This window comes from Myxine glutinosa, chromosome 2 (genome assembly GCF_964187855.1).
Source record: "Myxine glutinosa chromosome 2, kmMyxGlut1.1, whole genome shotgun sequence".
Lineage (NCBI taxonomy): Eukaryota > Metazoa > Chordata > Myxini > Myxiniformes > Myxinidae > Myxine > Myxine glutinosa.
Genome location: NC_136262.1, coordinates 116,090,339 through 116,113,151, shown reverse-complemented (window position 1 = coordinate 116,113,151; position 22,813 = coordinate 116,090,339). Strand labels below are relative to the sequence as shown.

At 43.3% G+C, this 22,813-nt stretch overlaps 1 protein-coding gene across 3 annotated transcripts in view; it reads left to right on the top strand.

Moving 5' to 3' along the window:
* Positions 1-20,642, top strand: part of LOC137421366 (interleukin-10 receptor subunit beta) — a 37,310-nt gene extending 16,668 nt beyond the window's left edge. For all 3 annotated transcript variants that reach the window (XM_068107358.2, XM_068107357.2, XM_078771484.1), the window contains exons 6-7: positions 2,108-2,277; positions 20,257-20,642. In XM_068107358.2, coding sequence (XP_067963459.2) covers positions 2,108-2,277; positions 20,257-20,388 — 302 coding nt within the window. In that variant the 3' untranslated portion in view covers positions 20,389-20,642. The remainder of the gene's footprint in view (positions 1-2,107; positions 2,278-20,256) is intronic.
* The last annotated feature ends 2,171 nt before the right edge of the window (positions 20,643-22,813 follow it).

The following is a 22,813-nucleotide window of genomic DNA, read 5'->3' as shown; positions in this document are numbered from 1 at the left end:
TCTGAACTCGGTATATCAATCTGGTGAGTTTCTTTTACGCTTTGGTGATTTATTTGTTAAAAGAACCATGTCACTGATTGTCTGTTGCAGCAAGAAGTCAATAACAGGATTATATCACAGGTGGCGTGACAAAATGTACGGACAGGTACATTTGACGATTGGCTTCACAATCGGGTATATAACGGTTGTTGCGTTCTGTATTAGTGGAAAACAACTGCTGCACGTCTACAAAAGTTATTGCCGCTTCCCCTGGAGATGGTCCGTCAACTCGGCAATGCTGTTTGTCATTTAGTGGTGGCTTTACGAAATTCCGGCATGAAAGCGTGCTATTGCTCGGCAGTATGGCATCACTCAAGGTCAGGTGTCAAAGATCCTGAAACGAAATGCTCAGAGGGGTGTCCCTACTCCAATACCGAGGTCAGGACGTCCCCGCAGAACCACAAGGATGGATGATCGCCAGCTGCACCGGTTAGTCCGCAATGGCCGTACCAAGTCAGCTAATCGGCTTCAGGCTGAGTGGCAGCAACTGACAAATGTGTGTATCCAGAAGGCTAGTCAACCAACGACTGGTTCAAGCAGGCTATTGTGGCAGGCGTCCCCTGAGAAAGCCACGTCTGACCAGACAACACCGCCAGCGCCGATTGCAGTGGGCCAGAGAGCACCGTCAAGGGCAGCCAGGACACTGGAATCACGTGATCTTCAGTGACAAGTCTAGATTTCTGGTCTATCGTCAATATGGCCGCGTCCGAGTGCGCAGACAAGTGCATGAAGCCTACAATGAAGATTGTATAGTGCCAAGAGTCCAAGCTGGAGGTGGTGGGGTGACCGTTTGGGCTGCTTTTCATGCAGGGGGCAGAACTGACCTGGTTGTTCTGAATGGAAACCTGAACCAGTTCAAGCACAGGGCCATTCTGGAAGAAACATTGCTTCCATTTGTTTGTGCAGCCTTTCGAGGAAACTTTGTCTTCCAAGATGACAATGCACGGCCTCATCGTGCTCTCATGATCCAACACTTTCTTGCTGACCGTGGTGAAGAGCATATGGTGTGGCCTGCCATGTCCCCGGATATGAATCCGATAGAGAACTTGTGGGCAGAATTAACCCGTCAAATCGACAACTTGGACCAGCAGCCTGCCTCTGTGCATGAATTGCAGCAGGCTATTGTCACTGCATGGCAAGCGATTCCTGTCCAAACCTTGGCAAATCTCGTGAACAGCATGCCTCAACGTGTACGTGCTCTCCTGAATGCTCGTGGGGGTTACACGAAGTACTGAACTGTAATTTTACTGTCCGTAATCCCAGTCGTAATTTAACTTTTGTTTTTGTTAAAAAAAAATTTGGGCTAATGTGCAAAATAAAGAGATACTTCTGGAAAACGCACAGAGGTTTAACACAGTACTGTCCTTGAATTGAGTTCGATATCAGTTTACATCACTTTCAAGGATCAATTTACTTGCTTCGAAATGTCAAATGTGGTTTTTGTTTCTTTTAAAGGTCACATCAACAAAATCTAGAATAATTTCAACATAATTCCAATGAACTTTTGGTTCTAAGTCATCTTGAAAAGTAAGTTCACCCCCACAAAAAAAATATTCCATATTAAATGCCAAGTCTGTATATATATATATATATGTATATATATATATTTGTTACAGAGATCAAGGCTCATGGAAGAGCTGAGGACAGAGGGTTGAGAAACTGACCTATCAACCTTGGGGCAGAGGGGACCCAGAAGAAAAGGGATGGAGAATTGGGCAAGGAATGAACAGATAGGCAATATATTAAGTAGAGATGTCTTTAAAGTGACCCAATTATGACTATTTAAAAAGAAATATGTTAAGAGGATGATATTCCTGACCCATTAGGCCAAAAAAAAATTTGGGAGAAAAATAAGCTGGATAATCCTTTTTTAAATCAGACTATTTTTACTTCTGTTCTTTTAAAATCGTCATGATTGTGTCCCTTTAACTGGAATCCCTTGTCTACAGTGTCAAAATTGATCAGTATAATCTTTTCCCTTTAATCATTGCTTTGCTTAATCTTTTCCTTTGTTTCTAAATGCATTTTGGATCTCATTTATGACCTTCACCACCTGTTATTCTTCCAGCACTACCTCGGTGGGTCGTTCCTCTGGTTGTGATTGGCTCAGCGATTACCTCCTTTGCACTGGTCGCCGTTTGTTGGCTGATCTGCAACTCTGTATTCAGAACTCTGCACTACATCTTCCCCCCAGATCATCCCCTGCCAAACGCGCTCTCTGGATTAACACCTCAAAAGGTTTGCCAGTACATCCACGCTCATAACACCATTGCATTGATTTTAATATTGCTTTTTCAGGTTTGAGGAAAGTTTGGATTCCATCGGAACATCTTTTCAAGCTTAAAGGAGCAAAATGGTTTTGTTGTACACTTCATCAGAACTGATTACCATTACTTGTTGTAAATGCTTTCAGCAACAGAGCCTGGTCTGTTTAACCGTTAATATCCAGTGGTTTTCTTTGTTTATTCTGTTAAAACGATTCTAAAAACATTGAAGTTTCAGGAATTAAGAGTGAATTACCTCCATGTCAGTGAAGTACGTCCAAGTACCTCCATAAACTACCTCCATGTTCACACATTTTGTCACAATAATCGTGTCTCAAATGATTTTATTTCATTCCTACTTTAAGCAGGGGGAGAAAATAAAGTAAGGGGGAGAGGCGTGGGACATTATAATCTAGTCCCCCCAGTTGGTTAGTCTTCATTAGTTAGTCCCTTGGCATACATATACATTACTTCCCTGATCTCTGCCCTTCACTATTGCCATATAAACAAGAGTGAGATTTTCTTAGCAATACATGTCCCCTACTGGTGCCAATTAATATATTGTTATTTTGTTAACAAATTTTAAAAATTGATGAAACACCCTGAAACTTGAACTTGTTCTGTAACTTATCATAATAAAGCCATGTACCAAGTTTTCGTTGAATATATTAAAGGGTAAGGAGAAAAAGTAAAAAAAAAACTACCCATGTATAATATTTGATATTTTCTAAGACCAAAAAGGGCATAACTCCATAATATTTGGTGAAATGCCCTGAAACTCTAACTTTTTCTGTAACTTATCTTCATAAAGCCGTTTACCAAGTTTTCGTTGAATATATTAAAGGGTATGGAAAGAAGTGCAGAAAACCACAGGTGGGACGGATGGATGGAAGGACGGACACACAGACGGAGCGGAAACCTATAGTACCCTCTGGGAATGGGACTAATAAATAGTAGGGTTCAGGATACTTCGCCAGAAAATATGGTGCGTAGTTCAGAGTATTTTTGGAACGAGCAACGGTACCGCCCTATGGGCGGGGCTTCAATTGGGAGGACCAAATGAAAAGGCAAAATATCAGAAATTGAAGGTTTTTATTTTAAACGATTCATACTCGTATAAACATCCGTTGAATCATATCACACGCAAATCATCAAAATCTAAACAGTATCTTTAGAATTTCAATAAAAGCCACATCACTGTTCATATCAGTAAATATTATTCCATCGTGTTTCAAATCGTGATCGATACACTATGATCGTGATGATTGTGATCGTGAATCGTGATCGATAATCTTGTTCACAATCGCTATGTCGTATGTACTCCCGATACGTGTACCAAATTCCCGATACATGTAACTGCACCAAATCAACAGTTAAAAGGATTTTGAGCCGATAGCTGTTACAGCCTTGGCAAGATCGATGGAGACAGCGATCTGTTAGCGATCGATGGAGACATGTTGCTTTCCCGGGTGCCGCACAAACGGCTGCACCGATCGCGCTGCACCCGGGAAAGCAACATCGTCACAATGAGAACAATGAACGTTATGCGAACGCGAATGTTATGCGGGAGTCCAAACCTGAGAATGCTGGAGACTAAAGCTGAAATTGGGAAAACTAAATAGCCTATTTTACTCCTGGGGATCCCAGCATTACCCACCCAAAATATCTTTGCGATCGGTTCGGCAGTTTTTACGGTACCTTTGAACAGGCCCTTCAAAGGAGATCTCGCGAGATCTTGTGGGGTAAGTCACGGTTTTTCGAAGCTGTCCCGACCTTCACGCACGCTTGAAGTTAAGTAATTGTTCACAATTGTATTTTCGTTATAACTGTATTTATTTTATGGTGTGTGTACGTATATTGTGTCCCGAGGAAGATTTTCGGTGCAAATCTTTCATACCTGTATAGAAAATCGTGTTAATTCGTGTCGTGTCTTGAGGCCTTGTACAGTGTCCAACCTTGAGGCTTTGTTTTTCTCGCAGCGGTCCGTCGTTTGTGCTCCAATAACTTTCGTTCTCTGCTTTTCCCAGTCTTTTCACCCCATAGCCTACTTCCTTGTATAAATCTCAACTCAAAAAAAAAAAAAAAAAACATTTCCTTCTCTGTTCTTATTCTTTGTTCTCATTCGTTTATTCGTTCTTATTCGTTCGTTCGTTCTTCGACCACGTGTTTCTCCCCCATTTCCCCAGATAGTTTTCACTGTTATTAACCTTACAATGTTTACACTTTCCCCTCAAGTTCTGTATTCCGTCATATATTATAACACCTTTTTCTTCTTCTTCTTTAAAAGGCTGCTCTCGACTTGCTCACCAAATCTATTCATCCCAAAAAAAAATTCCATCTCTTTCAGTGCCTTTTTTCTACATTCCCTAAACTCTCCTGCACTCCATCCTCCATCCAGTGTCCTTAAACGTATTTTTGACTCGAAGGTCACAAGAAACTCATTTTGCAATAAATGTTCATTTCCCATTAATCGTACACTTTCTAAAATCCAATCTCACCCCTCCCCTCCAAATCTTCCCCATAACCCCTCCCCTCCAAATCTTCCCCATCACCCCTCCCCTCCAAATCTTCCCCATCACCCCTCCCCTCCAAATCTTCCCCATCACCCATCCCTTTCAAATCTTCCCCCTTTCCCCTCCCCTCCTAATCCTCCCCATCACCCATCCCTTTCAAATCTCCCCCCTTGCCCCCTCCCTCCTAAACTACCCCATCACCCCTCCCCTCCAAGACTCCCCCTCGCCCCTCCCCTCCTAGACTCCTCCCTCACCCCTCCCCTCCAAATCTCCCCCATATCCCATCCCTTTCAAATCCCTCCCCTTGTCTCTTCCCTTCTAAACTCCCCCCTCGCCCCTCCCCTTCAAATCACCCCACCCTCATTTCTTCTCAATTTCCCCCCTCTCACTCCTCCTCCTCAAAGCGTCCTCCCCACTTCTTCCCCCTTCCAACTCTCACCTCCATCTACCCCAACCTTCTACCTCGCTCTTCCTCCTCCTCAAATAACACCTCATTGTGCCTCACCCAATCACCATCAAACCTTTTGTCCGCCCCATCCTTCCCTTTCTCCAAGCTATTCTGAAATCTCTGACACACCTTCAACAGCTCTCCCTACCTCTTCCACCTCTTCCACATCTTACCCTACCCCTCCTCCCCCCTGTTCTGTATCCGATGCTCCCCCTTCCTCTTCATTAACGGTATGGACCTCAAACATCCGGGGCCTTCGTTCAAACTTAACTGATCTCTCCATACAGGTTGCTTCTGTCAAACCAGACGTGATCTGCTTAACAGAAACTTTCCTCCTTCATGATGTCTCTGATTCCTTAGTATCTCTCCCAGGTTACTCCCTCCTCCGGCATGATAGACCTGAGCCTCGTCCTGGAGGTGGGGTTGCTATCTTTATCAAAAACTCTCTTCCTCACTCGCCCTGCACTGCACTCTCTCCACCTCACCCCCAGGAATACCTCTGGCTACGGCTTCCCCTTCGCTCCCACCTCTTGTTCATATGTGTGTTGTACCGTCCACCAAACAGTGATGACTCCATCTACATCTCGCTGTCTGATAATATGGACCAACTTCTATCTACTCATCCCAACTCTCTCTTCCTCATATGTGGTGATTTCAATTGTCACCATGCCAGTTGGCTGGGTGTGGGTACCTCTCTCACCAGCCATGGCTCCTCAGCAAAGGACTTCTGCGACTCACTGGGACTGACACAATCTGTCAATTTCCCGACCCGGATCTCAGTCAACAGAACATCTTCTCTTCTGGACTTGGTTATGACTAACTTCCCTGAAAATGTCTGCTGCTCTTCTTCTCCTCCAATCGGATCATCTGATCATGTGCTTGTTAAAGTGGACATCTCTCTGACCATTCTCAGGGAGCCTGCTCAGCGTCGACGAGTCTGGCATTTCACTCAGGCCAACTGGCACGGTCTTCAAGCAGCCATCAATCATCTGGACTGGTCTCCCATCTCTACCACCTCTGACATCAACTCATCCTGGGAATTCTTCCAAAGTAAATTGCTCTCTCTCATGCACAGATTTATCCCATCTCGTCTTCAGTTGTCATACCCTTCCTCCCATCCATGGTACACGGAATCTTGTGGTGAGGGTGTTGCCCAGAAACAACTTGCCTTCGTCTCCTGGAAAGCAAATCCAACGGAAGGAAATCTCATTTCCTTTCACAAAGCCCGAAACAAGTGTGTGTCCACCCTCAGGAGAGCCAGGAAACAATATCTCTCCGTTCTCAAGACCGAACTCTCTTATCTGTCTCCCTCTTCCAAATCCTGGTGGCGTCTGGTCAAATCTGTTTCTGCTGTTTGTCCCCCCTCCATCCCCTCCCTTACCTCAAACGGCTACACAGCTGACTCCGCACCTGAAAAAGCTGAATGCCTCAACTCTGTGTTTGCCTCTAAATCTTGTGTCCCAAACCCATCCCTCTCTGTACCCACCGTACCCAGCTGTTTCTGGACTCCGTGTCCTTTCCTCCTGACAAGGTGGAAAAGTTTCTGTCAATCCTCGACACTGAATCTGCAACTGGACCTGACGGCATCAGCCCACGGGTCCTAAAACCCTGTTCTTCCGCTCTTTCACTCCCTCTCTCTGTTCTCTTCACCCTCTCTTTTGCTCAAGGTCAACTGCCATCTGCTTGGAAATCTGCCAACATCACTGCTTTGCACAAAAAAGGTGCAAAAACAGATCCTAGCAACTACAGACCAATCAGCCTTCTCCCAATTATCAGCAAAGTCATGGAATCCATCATTGCTTCGGATATTTGCCTCTTCCATTGCAATTTCCATTGCATCATTGCTGTTCTCCCCTATGGGCCGGTGCTCCTGCCTCACACCTAGCTCGGCTTCACGCTGTTGAAACCAAAGCTTTCAGAATTATTGGAATCTCCCGCGATGAAGCTATCTCTGAGGGCCTTTCACTCACTCACCGCAGGCAGGTAGGTGGTCTTTCTGTCTTCTACCGACTCCTCTCCGGCCTTGCACCCCCAGCTCTCTCTGTGCTCTGTCCCCCAAATATTCCTACAGGTCGCACAAGATCTGCCAGCAACCCTCTGATGGTTAAACTGCCGAAATCTCGGCTCTCTGCTCACCTTCACTCTTTCATTCCTCTTTTCTCCCGCCTCTGGAACAAACTCCCTCACTCCCTTCAATCCCACTCCTCCCTCCAGGTCTTTAAAACAGCTGTTCACCACCATCTCTTATCTTCCCCCATCCAAAACCTTGATCTTTTCTACCCCCGCTAATTCACCCCAGATCCACCTTGTTTGAAATTCCAACTTCTTTCCTGGAAGTCCTGGCAGTGTCCATATGTTTTATACCTCTCCCACCGCCCCCTTCCCATGCCCCCCCCCCAAAGCCCTCGCCCTCTCTCAGATCTCTCGATGTCTCCATGTCTCTCGGTCCCTGCTCTCAAATGTTGTGTTTGTGTCCTTCCCCCTCTCTCCCCATCTTGTCTACCGCTCCCGATGTTATATGTTTTATGTGTCGGTTTGTCTTTCTGTGTGATTAATGTTCGCTCTTTCACGAGCCTCGATCTTGTATACAAAAAAAAAAAAAAAAAAAAAAAAAAATGAAATCTTTCCTCTTCTCCAATGGCTTGATCTCTGATCATCAATTTGGTTTCAGACCAGGTCACTCTACTCTGGACATGCTGCTTCTGCTGTCTCAACAATGGATGGAGGTCCTCAATGCCAAACAGGAAATTAGAGCTGTCTCCCTCGACATATCACGTGCCTTCGATACGGTCTGGCACCCCGCTCTGCTCACCAAACTCTCCTCCTTTGGTATCCATGGAAATCTCCACGCATGGCTGGCGGACTTCCTCTCTAGTCGTAGTCAACGTGTGGCCCTGAATGGGTTTCTCTCATCTCCTCTTCCTGTTCAGGCTGGAGTTCCCCAAGGCAGTGTTCTGGGCCCTGTGCTTTTTCTGGTCTTCATCAATGATCTCTCTGACTCTCTTGAAAATCCTTTCTATCTCTTTGCTGATGACTCCACTCTCTGCCGCTCCATTCCTCATCCCTCAGATTGGCAGTCTGCAGCCTCCTCACTCTCTGCAGACCTGGACAAAATCACAGACTGGGCAAACAAGTGGAACATGTCTTTCAATCCTGACAAATCTCACACTCTTACGATATCTCTCCGAAAAGACCGACTGGACAACCCTCCCATCTACTTTCTGAATAATCCTCTCCAAGAAGTTCTGTCACTCAAGCTTTTGGGTCTCACTATCTGCCATGATCTTTCCTGTGAAAACCACATTTCCAAGCTGGCCTCCAAAGCCAGTCGCCGACTTGGCATCCTCCGTCGTGCGAAGTCCTTCCTTGGCACACCTGATCTCCTCACCACATACAAGGCTTTCATCCGCAGCTCAATGGAGTACTGCTCTCCCCTCTGGGCTGGTGCTCCTGCCTCACACCTAGCTCGTCTTCACGCTGTTGAAACCAAAGCGTTCAGAATCATTGGAATCTCCCGCGATGACGCTATCTCCGAGGGCCTTTCACTTTATCACCGCAGGCAGGTTGGTGGTCTTTCCGTCTTCTACCGACTCCTCTCCGGCCTTGCTCCCCCAGCTCTCTCTGGGCTCTGTCCCCCAAATATTCCTGCAGGTCGCACAAGATCTGCCTGCAACCCTCTTATGGTTAAACTGCCAAAATCAAGACTCTGCTCACCTTCACTCCTTCATTCCTCTTTTCTCCCGCCTCTGGAACAAACTCCCTCACTCTCTTCAATCCCACTCCTCCCTCCAGGTCTTTAAAACGGCTGTTCACCACCATCTCTTATGTTCCCCAATCCAAAACCTTGATCTTTTCTACCCCCGCTAATTTCACCCCAAATCCACTTTTTTGAGGTGACTTTTGACTTCTTTCCTGGAAGTCCTTATTGTCCTTGCGTTTTATACCTATCCTGCCTCCCCCCAGGCCCTCTCCCTCCAAAAACATCTCCCGATGTCCCTGCTCTCAAATGTTGTGTTTGTGTGCTTCCTCCCCTTCTCTCCCCATCTTGTCGACCGCTCCCCTTTTTATATACTTTGTTTGCTTGTTTGTTTGATTTGTTTGTTTGATAAATGTTAGCTCTTTCACGAGCCTCGACTCTGTATACAAAAAAACAAAACAAAAAAAAAACAGACAGACAAACAGACGGACGGACATTTGGTGAATTATAGTAAGATGTTTATTTTGCATGTAGTTTGATTTAAATAATAGATTCCTCCAGCAAATTAATCTTTATTTCCGCCACCAAAGGTGGATGGAGGTTACGTTTTCACCCCTGTTTGTCTGTCTGTTTGTGAACAAAATATCTCAAACTTGTGGACGAATTCGGACGGAACTTGGTGGAGAGGTTGTGTGTGTGACAAGGAGTAAATAATTTGATTTTTGTGAAGATCTGAAAACTATAATTTTTAAAGTGATTCTTCACCATTAAGTGATATGTCCAAAAACCATATATAGCAAGATATCTGAAAAAGTTGTGCACGGATTCAGATGAAACGTGGTGGACAGGGTCGGTCTCGTGTGACGAGGACGAATCGATTTTGAAGATTTAACTCCGGATCTGGATATGACATTTAAAATTATTTTAAAGTGATTCTTCACCATTAAGTGGTAAAAACAAAACGATGTGTATATGTATATGTATGTATATACTGTATATATTGTTGCGGATCTCACCGTCGGCCCTTTTTCCCCTTACCAAGGGGGGGATTAATCCCCTTGTCTGCGACTGACCGATGTGAGTCCTGAAGCTGCCCAGCTCCCTCCGGAGAGGCAGGTGAGCAACCTCGTTCGAGATCGTGGACAAGATGTTATTTTGCCGAGCGGATGGCAGCCCGCGGCTCGAACCGTTAGCAAGTACTAGACCCGATTCTTAGTCGTTGGCCAAATCGTGCCACAGGTACTCAATGGGGAAATCACAAAGACGATCGGATGTGAGGAAACCAGAAGGTAAGGAAGAACAAATATAATTTATTACTAATATTTACAAGACCAAAGAAACCAAGGAAGAAGGAAAAATACGAAAATGAAGACAGAAGGAGCAGAAGACACAGTGCAAATATTAACTGACCTATACAAGCTTACTTAAACCCCAAGACAAGACAAAAGACAGACGACAGTCAGACTTACGCGGGGATGATGACAGGAATGGCAGGAGGTGGATGGCTAGACGGATGAGGAGGTGAGATCACAGGGCGGGAAGGATGCAGGTCCGGTTGGTGTGATCGCCGGCTCGAGTTGAGCAGCCGCCGACCCTCCTCAATCGTATCCGCACGGTGGCGTTGCTTCGTAGCCGTGGCCGAAACCGCTGTCAAAGCTCAAAGCTGCAGTGGTCAAAGCTGCGGTGGTCTCAAACCTGCGGTGGTCTCAAAGCTGCAGTTGGTTCAACTGCGGTGGATTCCTTCAGGTCAACTCTTACGCGCATCTCAGCTCCTCCTCAACTGGACTGAGGTGGGGGCTCCGCGTGACGGGTTATATAACCACGCCCTAGAATCTTCTTGAACCTCCCCGAAGTTTCTTTCCTCCGCCCTCTCAGGCCAAACCCCTCATTCTTGGTTGGTTGATCGGGGGCTGGCTCACTCCTCCTTCTCATGACGAGGTGGAGACATGCCTTTCTTCTCCGAGCTGACCGCGTGCGTAATGGAGTCTTGGGGTAAAGGTGGTGCCAATAACCCCACCCAAAGTTACTGGCACTTCGAAGATGCCATGGGGGCGTCGGAGGGATCCTATCTTATTTCAATTTGGTGCAATGCAGGGTCAACTAGTGGGAAACAGAGCCTTAAACTACATAGAATAAGAAAATAACTATAGAAAGGGTATATGGTGGCCTACGTGCTTGTATATGGACTAGCTACAGTGCACTTATTTCAATTAACAGCCAATTAAAGGGGAAATGTACATAGAAAATTTTAATACTAAATTTACAAAGTGAAGGTTCTAAAAACCGTAACAATATATATATATAAATATATTGTTGCGGTTTTCCGAAGCCCGTTCCCTTACAAAGGGGAGATTAAGCCCCTTTTTCTCCTTGGGTCTTCAAAACCGCGAGACTGAGTCGCCACTTCTGGGCATTCGCCACTTCAAAAGGGTCTCGGGACAATTTTGCACGTACCTTGAGTACCCACGCCGCAGCGGAAGCGGAGATCGAGTCTCGCACGAGCCACGCGTGATTGCGTACGCCCGAGCGGATGGTGTACCACGTGACCCTTGCTGTTACCTTTCTTATAGAACCCGGTCAGAGCGATCCAATTCGTACCATGCGAGGTCAATGATGGAAAACACAAGACGGTCAAATCAAAAGGAAGAACAGATTTATTTACACTATTTACAATGATTTGGTAGAAGAAGGGACACAGGGCAGAACTTAACCAGTCTTACTTATTTCCCAGACAATTGGCCCACTTCCACACACAGGGAGATGGAGGAAGAAGGTGAGACGAGACGTGAAAAAGTGAAAAAGTAAGTACACCCCATGTAAAGTATTGACTTTTTCCACATCTTTCAACATACAGCTATTTGATCTTCATTTCAACAATATTGATAGATAAAGGTGATATAATATAGCAAATATCATGAAACATTTACATTTTGTAGTCTATTGTATAATTTCAATAAACATAAATGCAAATTTTGCATGTGGAAAAAGTAAGTACACCCTTGGCTCTAATAGGTGGTATTGCCCCCTTTGGCAGAAACAACCTCAAATAGGCGTTTCTTATAACTGTCTACCAGTCTCTGACATCGACTGGGAGAAATTTTTGCCCACTCCTCCATGCAGAATTCTTTCAGCTGTGCGATGTTTGAGGGGTTTCTTGCATGCACAGCTCGTTTCAAATCCCCCCACAACATCTCGATGGGATTTTGATCCGGGCTTTGACTTGGCCATTCCAGAACCCTCCATTTCTTTATTTTCAGCCATTCCTTGGTGGATTTACTGGTTTTTTTTAGGGTCATTGTCATGTTGCAAGGTCCACCTTCGGTTGAGCTTCAACTCTCCGACAGATGGCCTCACATTATCCTCAAGCACCCTCTGGTACAATTAATAATTCATAGTGGATTCTATGATGGTGAGCTGCCCAGGCCCTGATGCAGCAAAGCTGCCCCAAACCATAATATTTCCAACACCATGCTTTACAGTTGGTATCAGGTTCTTGTGGTCAAATGCTGACTTTGCCAAACATGTCTTCTGGTACTGTGGCCAAATAGCTCTACCTTTGACTCATCTGTCCAGAGCACATTGTTCCAGAAGTGCTGGTCTTTGCCGAGGTGTTCATTGGCAAACTTTAGTATTGCCCTGATGTTCTTTCTGGACAGCAAAGGTTTCCTCCTGGCACCCCTCCCATGTCGATCAAATTTGTGCAGCCTCTTTCTAATGGTAGACTCGTGCACTTTGACATCAACAGTGGCAAGAGCTACCTGTAGGTCCCGTGATGACATTCTGGGGTTTTTAGAGACTTCCTTCAGCATCTCGCGGTCTGCTCTCGGGCTGAACTTGCTGGGGCGGCCTGGCCTGAACAACTTGGCAGTTGTTTGGAATCTTCTCCACTTGTAGATCATCTTCCGTCGAATGATTCGTCGAATGATTGATTTCAAATTGTTTGGAGATCTTTTTAAATCCCTTCCCAGACTCGTAGGCATCCATAACCTTCTTTCTGAAGGCCTCAGAGAGCTCTTTTGATCTAGGCATGGTGACGCCACACACTTCAACAACAAAGAGCAAAACCAAACGAAATGTCTGAGGTTTAAATAAGACGGGTTCCTCCAAGATCCTCTCTAACGATGTTCTAATCATTTGCACCTGAGCTGGTACACCTGATTCTAATTTTAGATATTTGAAGTAGTGATAAATGTAGGGGTGTACTTACTTTTTCCACATGGGAAATTTGCATTTATGTTTATTTAAATTATACAATGGACTACAAAATGTAAATGTTTCATGATATTTGTTATATTATATCACCTTTATCTATCAATATTGTTGAAATGAAGATCAAATAGCTGTATGTTGATATATGTTGAAAAAGTCAAAACTTTACATGGGGTGTACTTACTTTTTCATGTGACTGTATGTATGTATGTATATATATATATATATATATATATATATATATATATATATATATATATATATATATATATATATATATATATATATATATATACAGTGGGACCTCTAAATCCGAATTTAATTCGTTCCAGCGGAAGTTCGGATTGGGAAAAGTTCGGAATTAGAAACTATTTTCCTCATTAGAAATAATGGAAAGTGAATTAATCCGTTCCTGGACCCCAAAAATCCATTATCAAGACACTGTTAACTGCAAATACACATGATTCAAGGTAAAATAAGATGAGTAAATGCCCTAAATATCAAATAATAATAATAATAATAACAAGAAATAAATGTACTAACATGAAAATAACTGCATTTACCTTAGTGGAGAGTTCTGATGGTGCATGTGGAAGCTGGAGAGGAGGAAGGAGGGAGAGGGTTTTATTGCTTGGAAGGTGAGGCACCTTCCAAGCTAACATCAGATGACTGTGCTTCTGGTGTTTGCTCTCTTTGTCTCTTAACACCACTTGTAGAGGGTTGGGGCTCACTAGGCTTTCTTTCTTTAGAGAACCACCTCTCCAAAGTTGCCTGGTGTTGGCGACTTTTCTTAATTTTTCTGAAGTGGTCAATCACATTGTCACCGAACAAGTTAATGCTCCTGTTAACCACTGCTTTATTAGGGTGCCACCTTTCAACAATGGCCTGTGTTTTAGACCAATGGAAGCACAGTTCTTTAATTTCAGCACTGTAAATGTTACCACTAGCTCCCTCTTCCTCCTCTGAATAAATTTCCACTGCCACTTCTTCTTGCTGCATTTTGTGGAGGTGCTGAAGTTCTTCTGTGGTGAGTTCCTTGTTGTGATCCTCCACTAACTCCTCCACATCCTCTTCACTCACCTCCAAGCCCATGGACTGACCCAATGCTACAATAGCAGGCACAATAGGTTCTTCAAAGCCTTCAAAATCTCGACGCTTGCGGCGGGAAATATGAACGACGCTAACGCTATGTTGGCGGTTCGGTTATAGAAATACATTCGGAATTAGGGACAAAATTTTCTCGAATTTACGGTTCGGAATTAGAGTAGTTCGAGATGAGGGGCGTTCGGAATTAGGGGTCACTACTGTATATATATATATATATATGTATATATATATATATATATATATATACACAGGGTCCGTCAGGGTGGTGTGACGATTTTCAGAAAACTCGTACACAGTTATTTTTCGTCGAATTTCAATTTTTATTTTTTTTAAAGACTACATATATAATGCCATTTAATACACTAACAAAAACATTTTAAAAATGTAATTCATGTTTGAAAAATGACATCATCTAAATGGCGGCCGTTCTTGTCCAAGCATTCTTGCAGACGCGCGGAAAAGTTCCAGCATTTCTCAGCACAGCAGCATCCCTCAGCAGTTCCAGCATTCTTTCTGCGAACGTAAACCGCCGTACGAAATCATTCTGCTGCAGTTCTTGAACCACCATGATTTTGTACGCGTGATAATGAAGGTCCAAGTGCAAAATTCGACGAACTGATCTGTCTGACATCCGTAGAGCGCGAGCGTGCCGTACCGCTGACCGACGAGGGCTGGCCTCCACAGCTTGTCGAACCCTTTCGATGTTTTCCGGGGTCCTAACGGTTCGATCACCTCCCCGAGCTGCTCCCGGCCTCACAGATCCAGTTGTCCTGAAGTTTTTTACCCACATCAATATTGTGTTTCGAGACGGAATGGCGCCACGTCGACCAACATTGAAGTGAGTACGAAATCTGCGCTGTGTAAGCACCACCGAACTACCCGTTTGAATAAACGTCTCAACAACAAAGACGTGATGTTCAATCGTCCACAGCTCCATGGCTACTGAAATGGCACCTAACAACGAGTAACCAACAGCCATCACGCATGCGCTAGACCCCCCACTTGCATTGTTATACCCAATTCAAACATGAATTACATTTTTTAAATGTCTTTGTTAGTGTATTAAATGGCATTATATATGTAGCCTTTAAAAAAAAAAAAATTGAAATTCGACTAAAAATAACTACGAGTTTTCTGAAAATCGTCACACCTCCCAGCCGGACCCTGTATATATATATCTATATATATATATATATATATATATATATATATATATATATATATATATATATATATATATATTATATATATATATTATATATATATATATATATATATATATATATATATATATATATACATATATATATATATATATATATATATATATATATATATATATAATTATATATATAAATATATATACATATATATATATATATATATATATATATACAGACTTGGCATTTAATATGGAATTTTTTTTTTTTCTTGACTTGGGTTTACTTTCTTAACTCAGTATATCATTCTGGTGAGTTTCTTTCACACTTTGGTGATTTATTTGTTAAAAGAACCATGTCACTGATTGTCTGTCGCAGCAAGAAGTCAACAACAGGATTATATCACAGGTGGCATGGCAAAATGTATGGACAGGTGCATTTGATGATTGGCTTCACAGTCGGGTATACAAGGGTTGTTGCGTTCTGTATCAGTGGAAAACAACTGCTGCACGATTCCAAAAGTTATTGCCGCTTCCTCTGGAGATGGTCCGTCAACTCGACAATGCTGTTTGTCATGGAGTTGTGGCTTAACGAAATTACGGCATGAAACAGCGTGCTGTTGCTCGGCAGTATGTCATCACTCAAGGTCAGGTGTCAAAGATCCTGAAACGAAATGCTCAGAGGAGTGTCCCTACTCCAATACCGAGGCCAGGACATCCCCGCAGAACCACAAGGAGGGATGATCACCAGCTGCACCGGTTAGTCCGCAATGGCCGCACCAAGTCAGCTAATCGGCTTAGGGCTGAGTGGCAGCAACTGACAAATGTGCCTGTATCCAGAAGGCTAGTCAACCAATGACTGGTTCAAGCAGGCTATCATGCCAGGCGTCCCCTGAGAAAGCCACGCCTGACCAGACAACACCGCCAGCGCCGATTGCAGTGGGCCAGAGAGCACCGTCAATGGCAGCCAGGACACTGGAATCACGTGATCTTCAGTGATGAGTCTAGATTTCTGGTCTCTCGTCAATATGGCCACGTCCGAGTGCGCAGACAAGTGCATGAAGCCTACAACAAAGATTGTATAGTGCCAAGAGTCCAAGCTGGAGGTGGTGGGGTGACCGTTTGGGCTGCTTTTCATGCAGGGGGCAAAACTGACCTGGTTGTTCTGAATGGAAACCTGAACCAGTTCAAGTATAGGGCCATTCTGGAAGAAACATTGCTTCCATTTGCTCGTGCAGCCTTTCGAGGAAACTTTGTCTTCCAAGATGACAATGCACGGCCTCATCATGCTCGCATGATCCAACACTTTCTTGCTGACCGTGGTGTAGAGCATATGGAATGGCCTGCCATGTCCCCGGATATGAATCCGATAGAGAACTTGTGGGCAGAATTAACGCGTCAAATCGACCACTTGGACCAGCAGCCGACCTCTGTGCGTGAATTGCAGCAGGCTATTGTCACTGCATGGCAAGCGATTCCTGTCCAAACCTTGGCAAATCTCGTGAACAGCATGCCTCAACGTGTACGTGCTCTCCTGAATGCTCGTGGGGGTTACACGAAGGACTGAACTGTAATTTTACTGTCCGTAATCCCAGTCGTAATTTAACTTTTGTTTTTGTTAAAAAAAATTTTGGCTAATGTGCAAAATAAAGAGATACTTCTGGAAAACGTACAGAAGTTTATCACAGTCCAGTCCATGAATTGAGTTCGATATGAATTTACATCACTTTCAAGGATCAATTTATTTGTTTCGAAATGTCAAATGTGGTTTTTGTTTCTTTTAAAGGTCACATTAACAAAATCTAGAATAATTTCAACATAATTCCAATGAACTTTTGGTGCTAAGACATCTTGAAAAGTAAGTTCACCCCCACAAAAAAAATATTCCATATTAAATGCCAAGTCTGTATATATATATACCCATGATGTTTCACAAACTTGTAGATGACTTGTGATAAAACTTGGTGGATGAGTTGGATAGTTGACAAGAACAAGCCAATTAGATTTTTATTCAGGTCTAGGTGTACATCCGGCTTATCAGTGGGATACAAAACATAAAAGGTTCAGCCTGGTAGAGGTATGGGTTCTAGTTACCCTTGTCAGAGGAGAGGGCATAGCGTTTGAGTTTACTTGTGAAAATCTAAGATTTTTCAAGTATATTGGTTGGTCGCGTGCGTTTTTCTGTCGTCTGTTGGTTTGTTACTTGCGAAATCGAAGATTCACAACTGTACGAGTTTCGCTCTTTCACGAGCCTCGATCTTGTATACAAAAAATTAAAAAATTTAAAAAATGGGTTGGTCTGATCTGTGATTCTGTTTTTCTGTTTGCCTGTTTGTTACTCGCTCGCGAAGTGAAAAACAGGGTTAGGTGATTGGTTGCGTACGTGTGCCGTATGTACATGCATGTGTGTGCATTTTGAAAACTCATTTTCTCGGCAACCGTTGATCCGATTGACACGAATTTTACCATAGGAGCGGCTCCGCCTGCAGAATTTTTTATTCTTAATTATGACTTCATCGGTCACGTGGTATGGACGCCGTCTTGGAAAAACGTTGCACCTCTAAATCTCCAATACCGCTCAATGGAAAAAATTGAAGCATGGCTCATTGTCAAGTACTCCCCATGGGTAATAAGATATGTTAACAATGATGTCATTGGTGCCTTCATTATGGCATCATAATTCGACAAGTACAATGCTTGATCCGATCAGTATGAATTTTTTTTTTTCAGATTGCTCAGATATTTGTTCAATTTTCATGGCGTAGTCCATAGGGCCGTTTAGAACAGTGTTTGTCTGTCCGTATGTCCCCTCAAACGTACACCAATCAGAGCTGAGGATCTGGTCACATGACAGGGGTGATGTGATGTCATTACAGCGGCTGACTCCGCACACCGCCATTTTGATTCCAATTTTGTTCAGGCCGAACATATCGTCGAACCTGCCATATATCGCAATCGCCATGCTCTACCTTAACGTTTTTCATTCAGTTTGAAGCACAAACAAACCGATTGTTAAAATGACCATCAAATATTGATAGCATAGGCGCTACAGATCTTCCAACGACACAGTACTTGTAAGCCTTAGGCTTCATGCCTTCATGGTTCACATTTAGGCCGCTTCAGACAAATTAGCCCAAGTTTCTTAATACAGTAGTATTGTTTTCGTAATAATAATAATGGCGTTAATACCAATAATATAGTAAATGTTATCGTAACACTGCAATCCCTTTGTTGTTATTGCAAAGTTTCTAGATTGAAGCGGTGTATGGTTGGTTCATTGTTGACTTGAAACATAGAATAAACCAGTGTCTCAATGCAAAAATAATTTCATACTTACATTTTTGCTAACTGGTATCCCCACCCAGGTCATACTATCCTCTTCAACTAAAGTATCAAACAAGCCCGGCTACGCTGCTGTTTGACTTTCGGTCTTGTTTTGCTCAGTTGGCAGAGCACTGGTACGGTTCACCAGAGGACCTGGCTTCGATTCCTGGTCCGGGCGTGTAATTTTCCCACATATATCAATTTAAATAATTTGTATTTAAGAATTTCAAACCGATCTTCATGAACCTTCACAAAATGGTAGAGTTGGTCATAATCAAGAAGTCTATCGAGTTTGAGGTCAAAAGGTCAAATGATCAACCTCGGACAAAATGTCAACATCAGCCAAATTTCTAAAATTGTGAATTTACATCCGATTGACTTGAAATTTTTCAGAGGATTTGCAAATCAGGTCACTGAATTCAACCACCAATTACTATAAAGGTCAAATTTGTTTCAGGGATCTCACGTATCGTGCTCTGCACGACGTCTTTCTTGTTTCTGTTTGTTTGTTTTTTGTCTGCACAGAATGTGACTCGGTGTATTAATTACTGATTAGACCCCTATATACCTTTGTACCCCTCTTGAACCTTAAGACCCCTTATAACCCCAAGACCCTTTCGATCCTGGTAGACCCTTTAGAACACCCAGACTGTATGTAACCTTTTAGAACCTTTAGAACCCCAAAGACCCCTTTAACTATTTTCTACCTTTTTGTCCCTTTTAGACCTTTAGGCCTTTGACCTTCACACCTTTCAGACCTTCTAATACCCTTTTCTGACCTTTATGCCCTTTTTAGATGTTCAAGATCCTTTAGACAATTTGCACCATTTTGACCCTTTAGACCCCTTTAGACCCCTTTCGACCTTTTGACCTTTTCAGACCATTTGATCTTCATACCTTTACAACTAGACCATTTAAACCTTTCAATTGCAATCAATAACCTTTCATTTAGTACATCCTTGTTATTCAATCTCTGATTGCTCTTTCTAGTTACCTTCGCAAAAGCGGAAGGTTATGTTTTGATCGCTGTGTATTTATTTGTATGTCTGTGTGTGTGTGTGTATGTTATTCGCATAACTCAAAAAGTATTCAACCGAATTGCATGAAATTTGGTGGGATGATTGGTTATTATACGGGACACATTTGATTAGATTTTGGGAGCAATCGGGTCAAAGGTCAAGGTCAAGGTCACGAAAAGGTCAAAATCGTATTTTTGTTGTTCTGTTCCCTACACTCCCATGCCAAGTACAGAACAGTAGCTGCGGCGAAGGTATGCGCTCTACCGAGTGCCCGTTCTAGTTATGTTTGTAATGGAGTGGTGGGAAGGGGTGAATGTTCTCCTTCCTGTATACCCATTGTATGTTTTGCTATAGGTTAGCATGTTGTTGTTTAATTACAGCTATTGTTGTTAAGGTGACGATTCTATGAATGATTCTGGAGCATTTTTGTGGTTATTTCGTGAGAGTAAACCAACATGACTTTTCTTGGTTGCTCAGGGAAAGGAAAGCTTTTGTGTCACGGCATTGGACGAACCAGTGAACTTGGTACAAGAACATTGTAACCGCAATGGATACAAGTCACTAGCATCGTCTGTGGACAACCTCAACACAAACTCAAGGAGTGCTTAAAATATTACTACTACTACAACTGCTACTACTACTGCTGGTACATTGATGATGATGATGATGATGATGATGATGATGATGATGATGATGATAATGATAATGGTACAAAGCCAAAGTTTTTTCAATCAATAGGTTAATTTATGTGCATTTGATCAGTTCATTTGTTTTTGATGTAAAAGTTACTGCGAAATAAACAATTTTCATGTTCAGTACCGTTAATGCTCGTAAAGAACCAATAAAAACGTTTTTGTTGTTAAGTCTGATTGTTTTGACTCCTGGCAGAGGATATTGTATTTCGGTCCGTTTGTTTGTCTCTGTCCACACACAATATGCTAACGTTCGCCCCAAACGCCACCTTGCCAGTATTACACGTTATCATTTTTTTTCAACGACCTTTCAACAACTTTAAAGTACCTCTATAAAGTACGTACTATTAGAATGTGTGTATGTCTCAAAGTATGTACTATTAGAACTAGCAAGTTGTCCATGCCCGCACGGGATTAAAGATGGGGTAGGGATGGAGACGGCAAAAATGCATATATCGCATCTTTTAATGCGATAAAAATCTTCTGTTATCGAGCCGGCAAGCTGGGAGTAATAATTCGCATTTATTGCCACATCTGATGTAATTTAAATGTCAAATGGTGGTGAGGTGCTTCTTTTGAAACTTTGTTCGACACATTGTTGCGTCCGTAGCTGATAAAGACCGGTCTCGAACGGATTAGCCGATCGAGCTTGCACTCCGAGGCGTTCAGTCAAAAATTACAGTGTTCTTTACACGCGAGGCAAAGGAGAATGACTAACTTACCTTCACGGGTCCCGTCGGACGTCCTCGAACCTGCGATAATTAATTCAAACTGACAGATTTAAAATGTACAAAAATACCGGCTTTATTGAAGAAATGCTGGTAACAAAATAACACCCGGCAAAACTAAGATTCCTAAATGGGACGTCCCCACACCGACTTGTATACAGACAAAGGGAACAAATAACTGGTGAAAATAAATGTGTGTTTTTTAGGTACTTATCTCTGAGCATCTCCTGAACCTCTTCGGGAATCGTCAAAACCCCCCGCGTCCTTGGTGGGAACAGCACAGGCTTCCGTGCACAGTTTGCTCACGGGAAACTCAGGCCTCGGTCCGCAGTCCGTGCGCGAAAAACCGCAGTCCTCGGTCCGCAGTTCACTCTTACTCACGATCACGATGATGATGTCGTAACACGACCGTTCGCCACTATACCCCACAGCCAAGAGCTTGTAACCTTCGTCCGTTCGTTGAGACTGTCCCACCGCAAGAGAGCTTATCGGTGACAGTTCACCTCCAGATCCAGAAACCGAGAGATAAAAATGTCGGCCCTCCAACTCCTTTGTACTCAAGGCTCTGACGTCATCCAACGCCACCCATGCCCGCTCCTATCAGCCAGTCCCTCACTTCATTGCTCGACAAATCTCACCAATCGCTGCTCTTCAGGGCGTGGCCTCCCGGACCTGCCTGCTTGATATCACCCGTCGGTGGTATCATCGGTGGTGCTCAAAGTCATGTTTCAGGTTAGCTTTTATTTAGTGTCTTTTAATGCGCTATTGCCTGGCTTTGTGTGTATGCTGCATTGGCATAAGGATTATCCACTTGTCGTTTGTGAATAAAACGTCACAATGCTCTCATGTTGGGGAAGAGTGAATTATCCACTTGTCGTTTGTTAATAAAACGTCACAATGCTCTCATGCCTGGGGAATAGTAAATTATCCACTTGTCGTTTGTGAATAAAACGTCACAATTCTCTCTTGTTGGGGAATAGTGAATTATCCACTTGTCGTTTGTTAATAAAACGTCACAATGCTCTCATGTTGGGGAATAGTGAATTATCCACTTGTCGTTTGTTAATAAAACGTCACAATGCTCTCATGCCTGGGGAATAGTGAATTATCCACTTGTCGTTTGTGAATAAAACGTCACAATTCTCTCATGTCGGGAAACGTTACAATGGTCTCATGTCTGGGGAAACGTCACAATGCTATCGTGTCTGAGGAAACGTCACAATGCTCTCATGCCTGGGGATTAGTGGATTATCCACTCGTTATTTTATAAAAATTTTGAATTATTATGGATTCGGATTGGCAACAAGGATCTCACTTTCTGCCACTCATCAAAACATTCCGTTAATCTGTTCCCATCGTCTTCTTCACCTGCAACGTTTATTCTTATTATATTACTTTTGCAGGTGTGCTGTTCACCTTCCAGATCAGGTACTGGTACATGCAGGTTATAAACACGTTATGAGACACCGTTGTACTTTAGTCTTTACATCATTTACGAGAACATCATGAGACAAATGAACACGTGGACGGTGGATTTGAACTTGGAGCGTGAACCGACCGACCTGTGCTCAGGTCGGAACGCCAAACAAAACAACGGACAGATCATTACTCCCC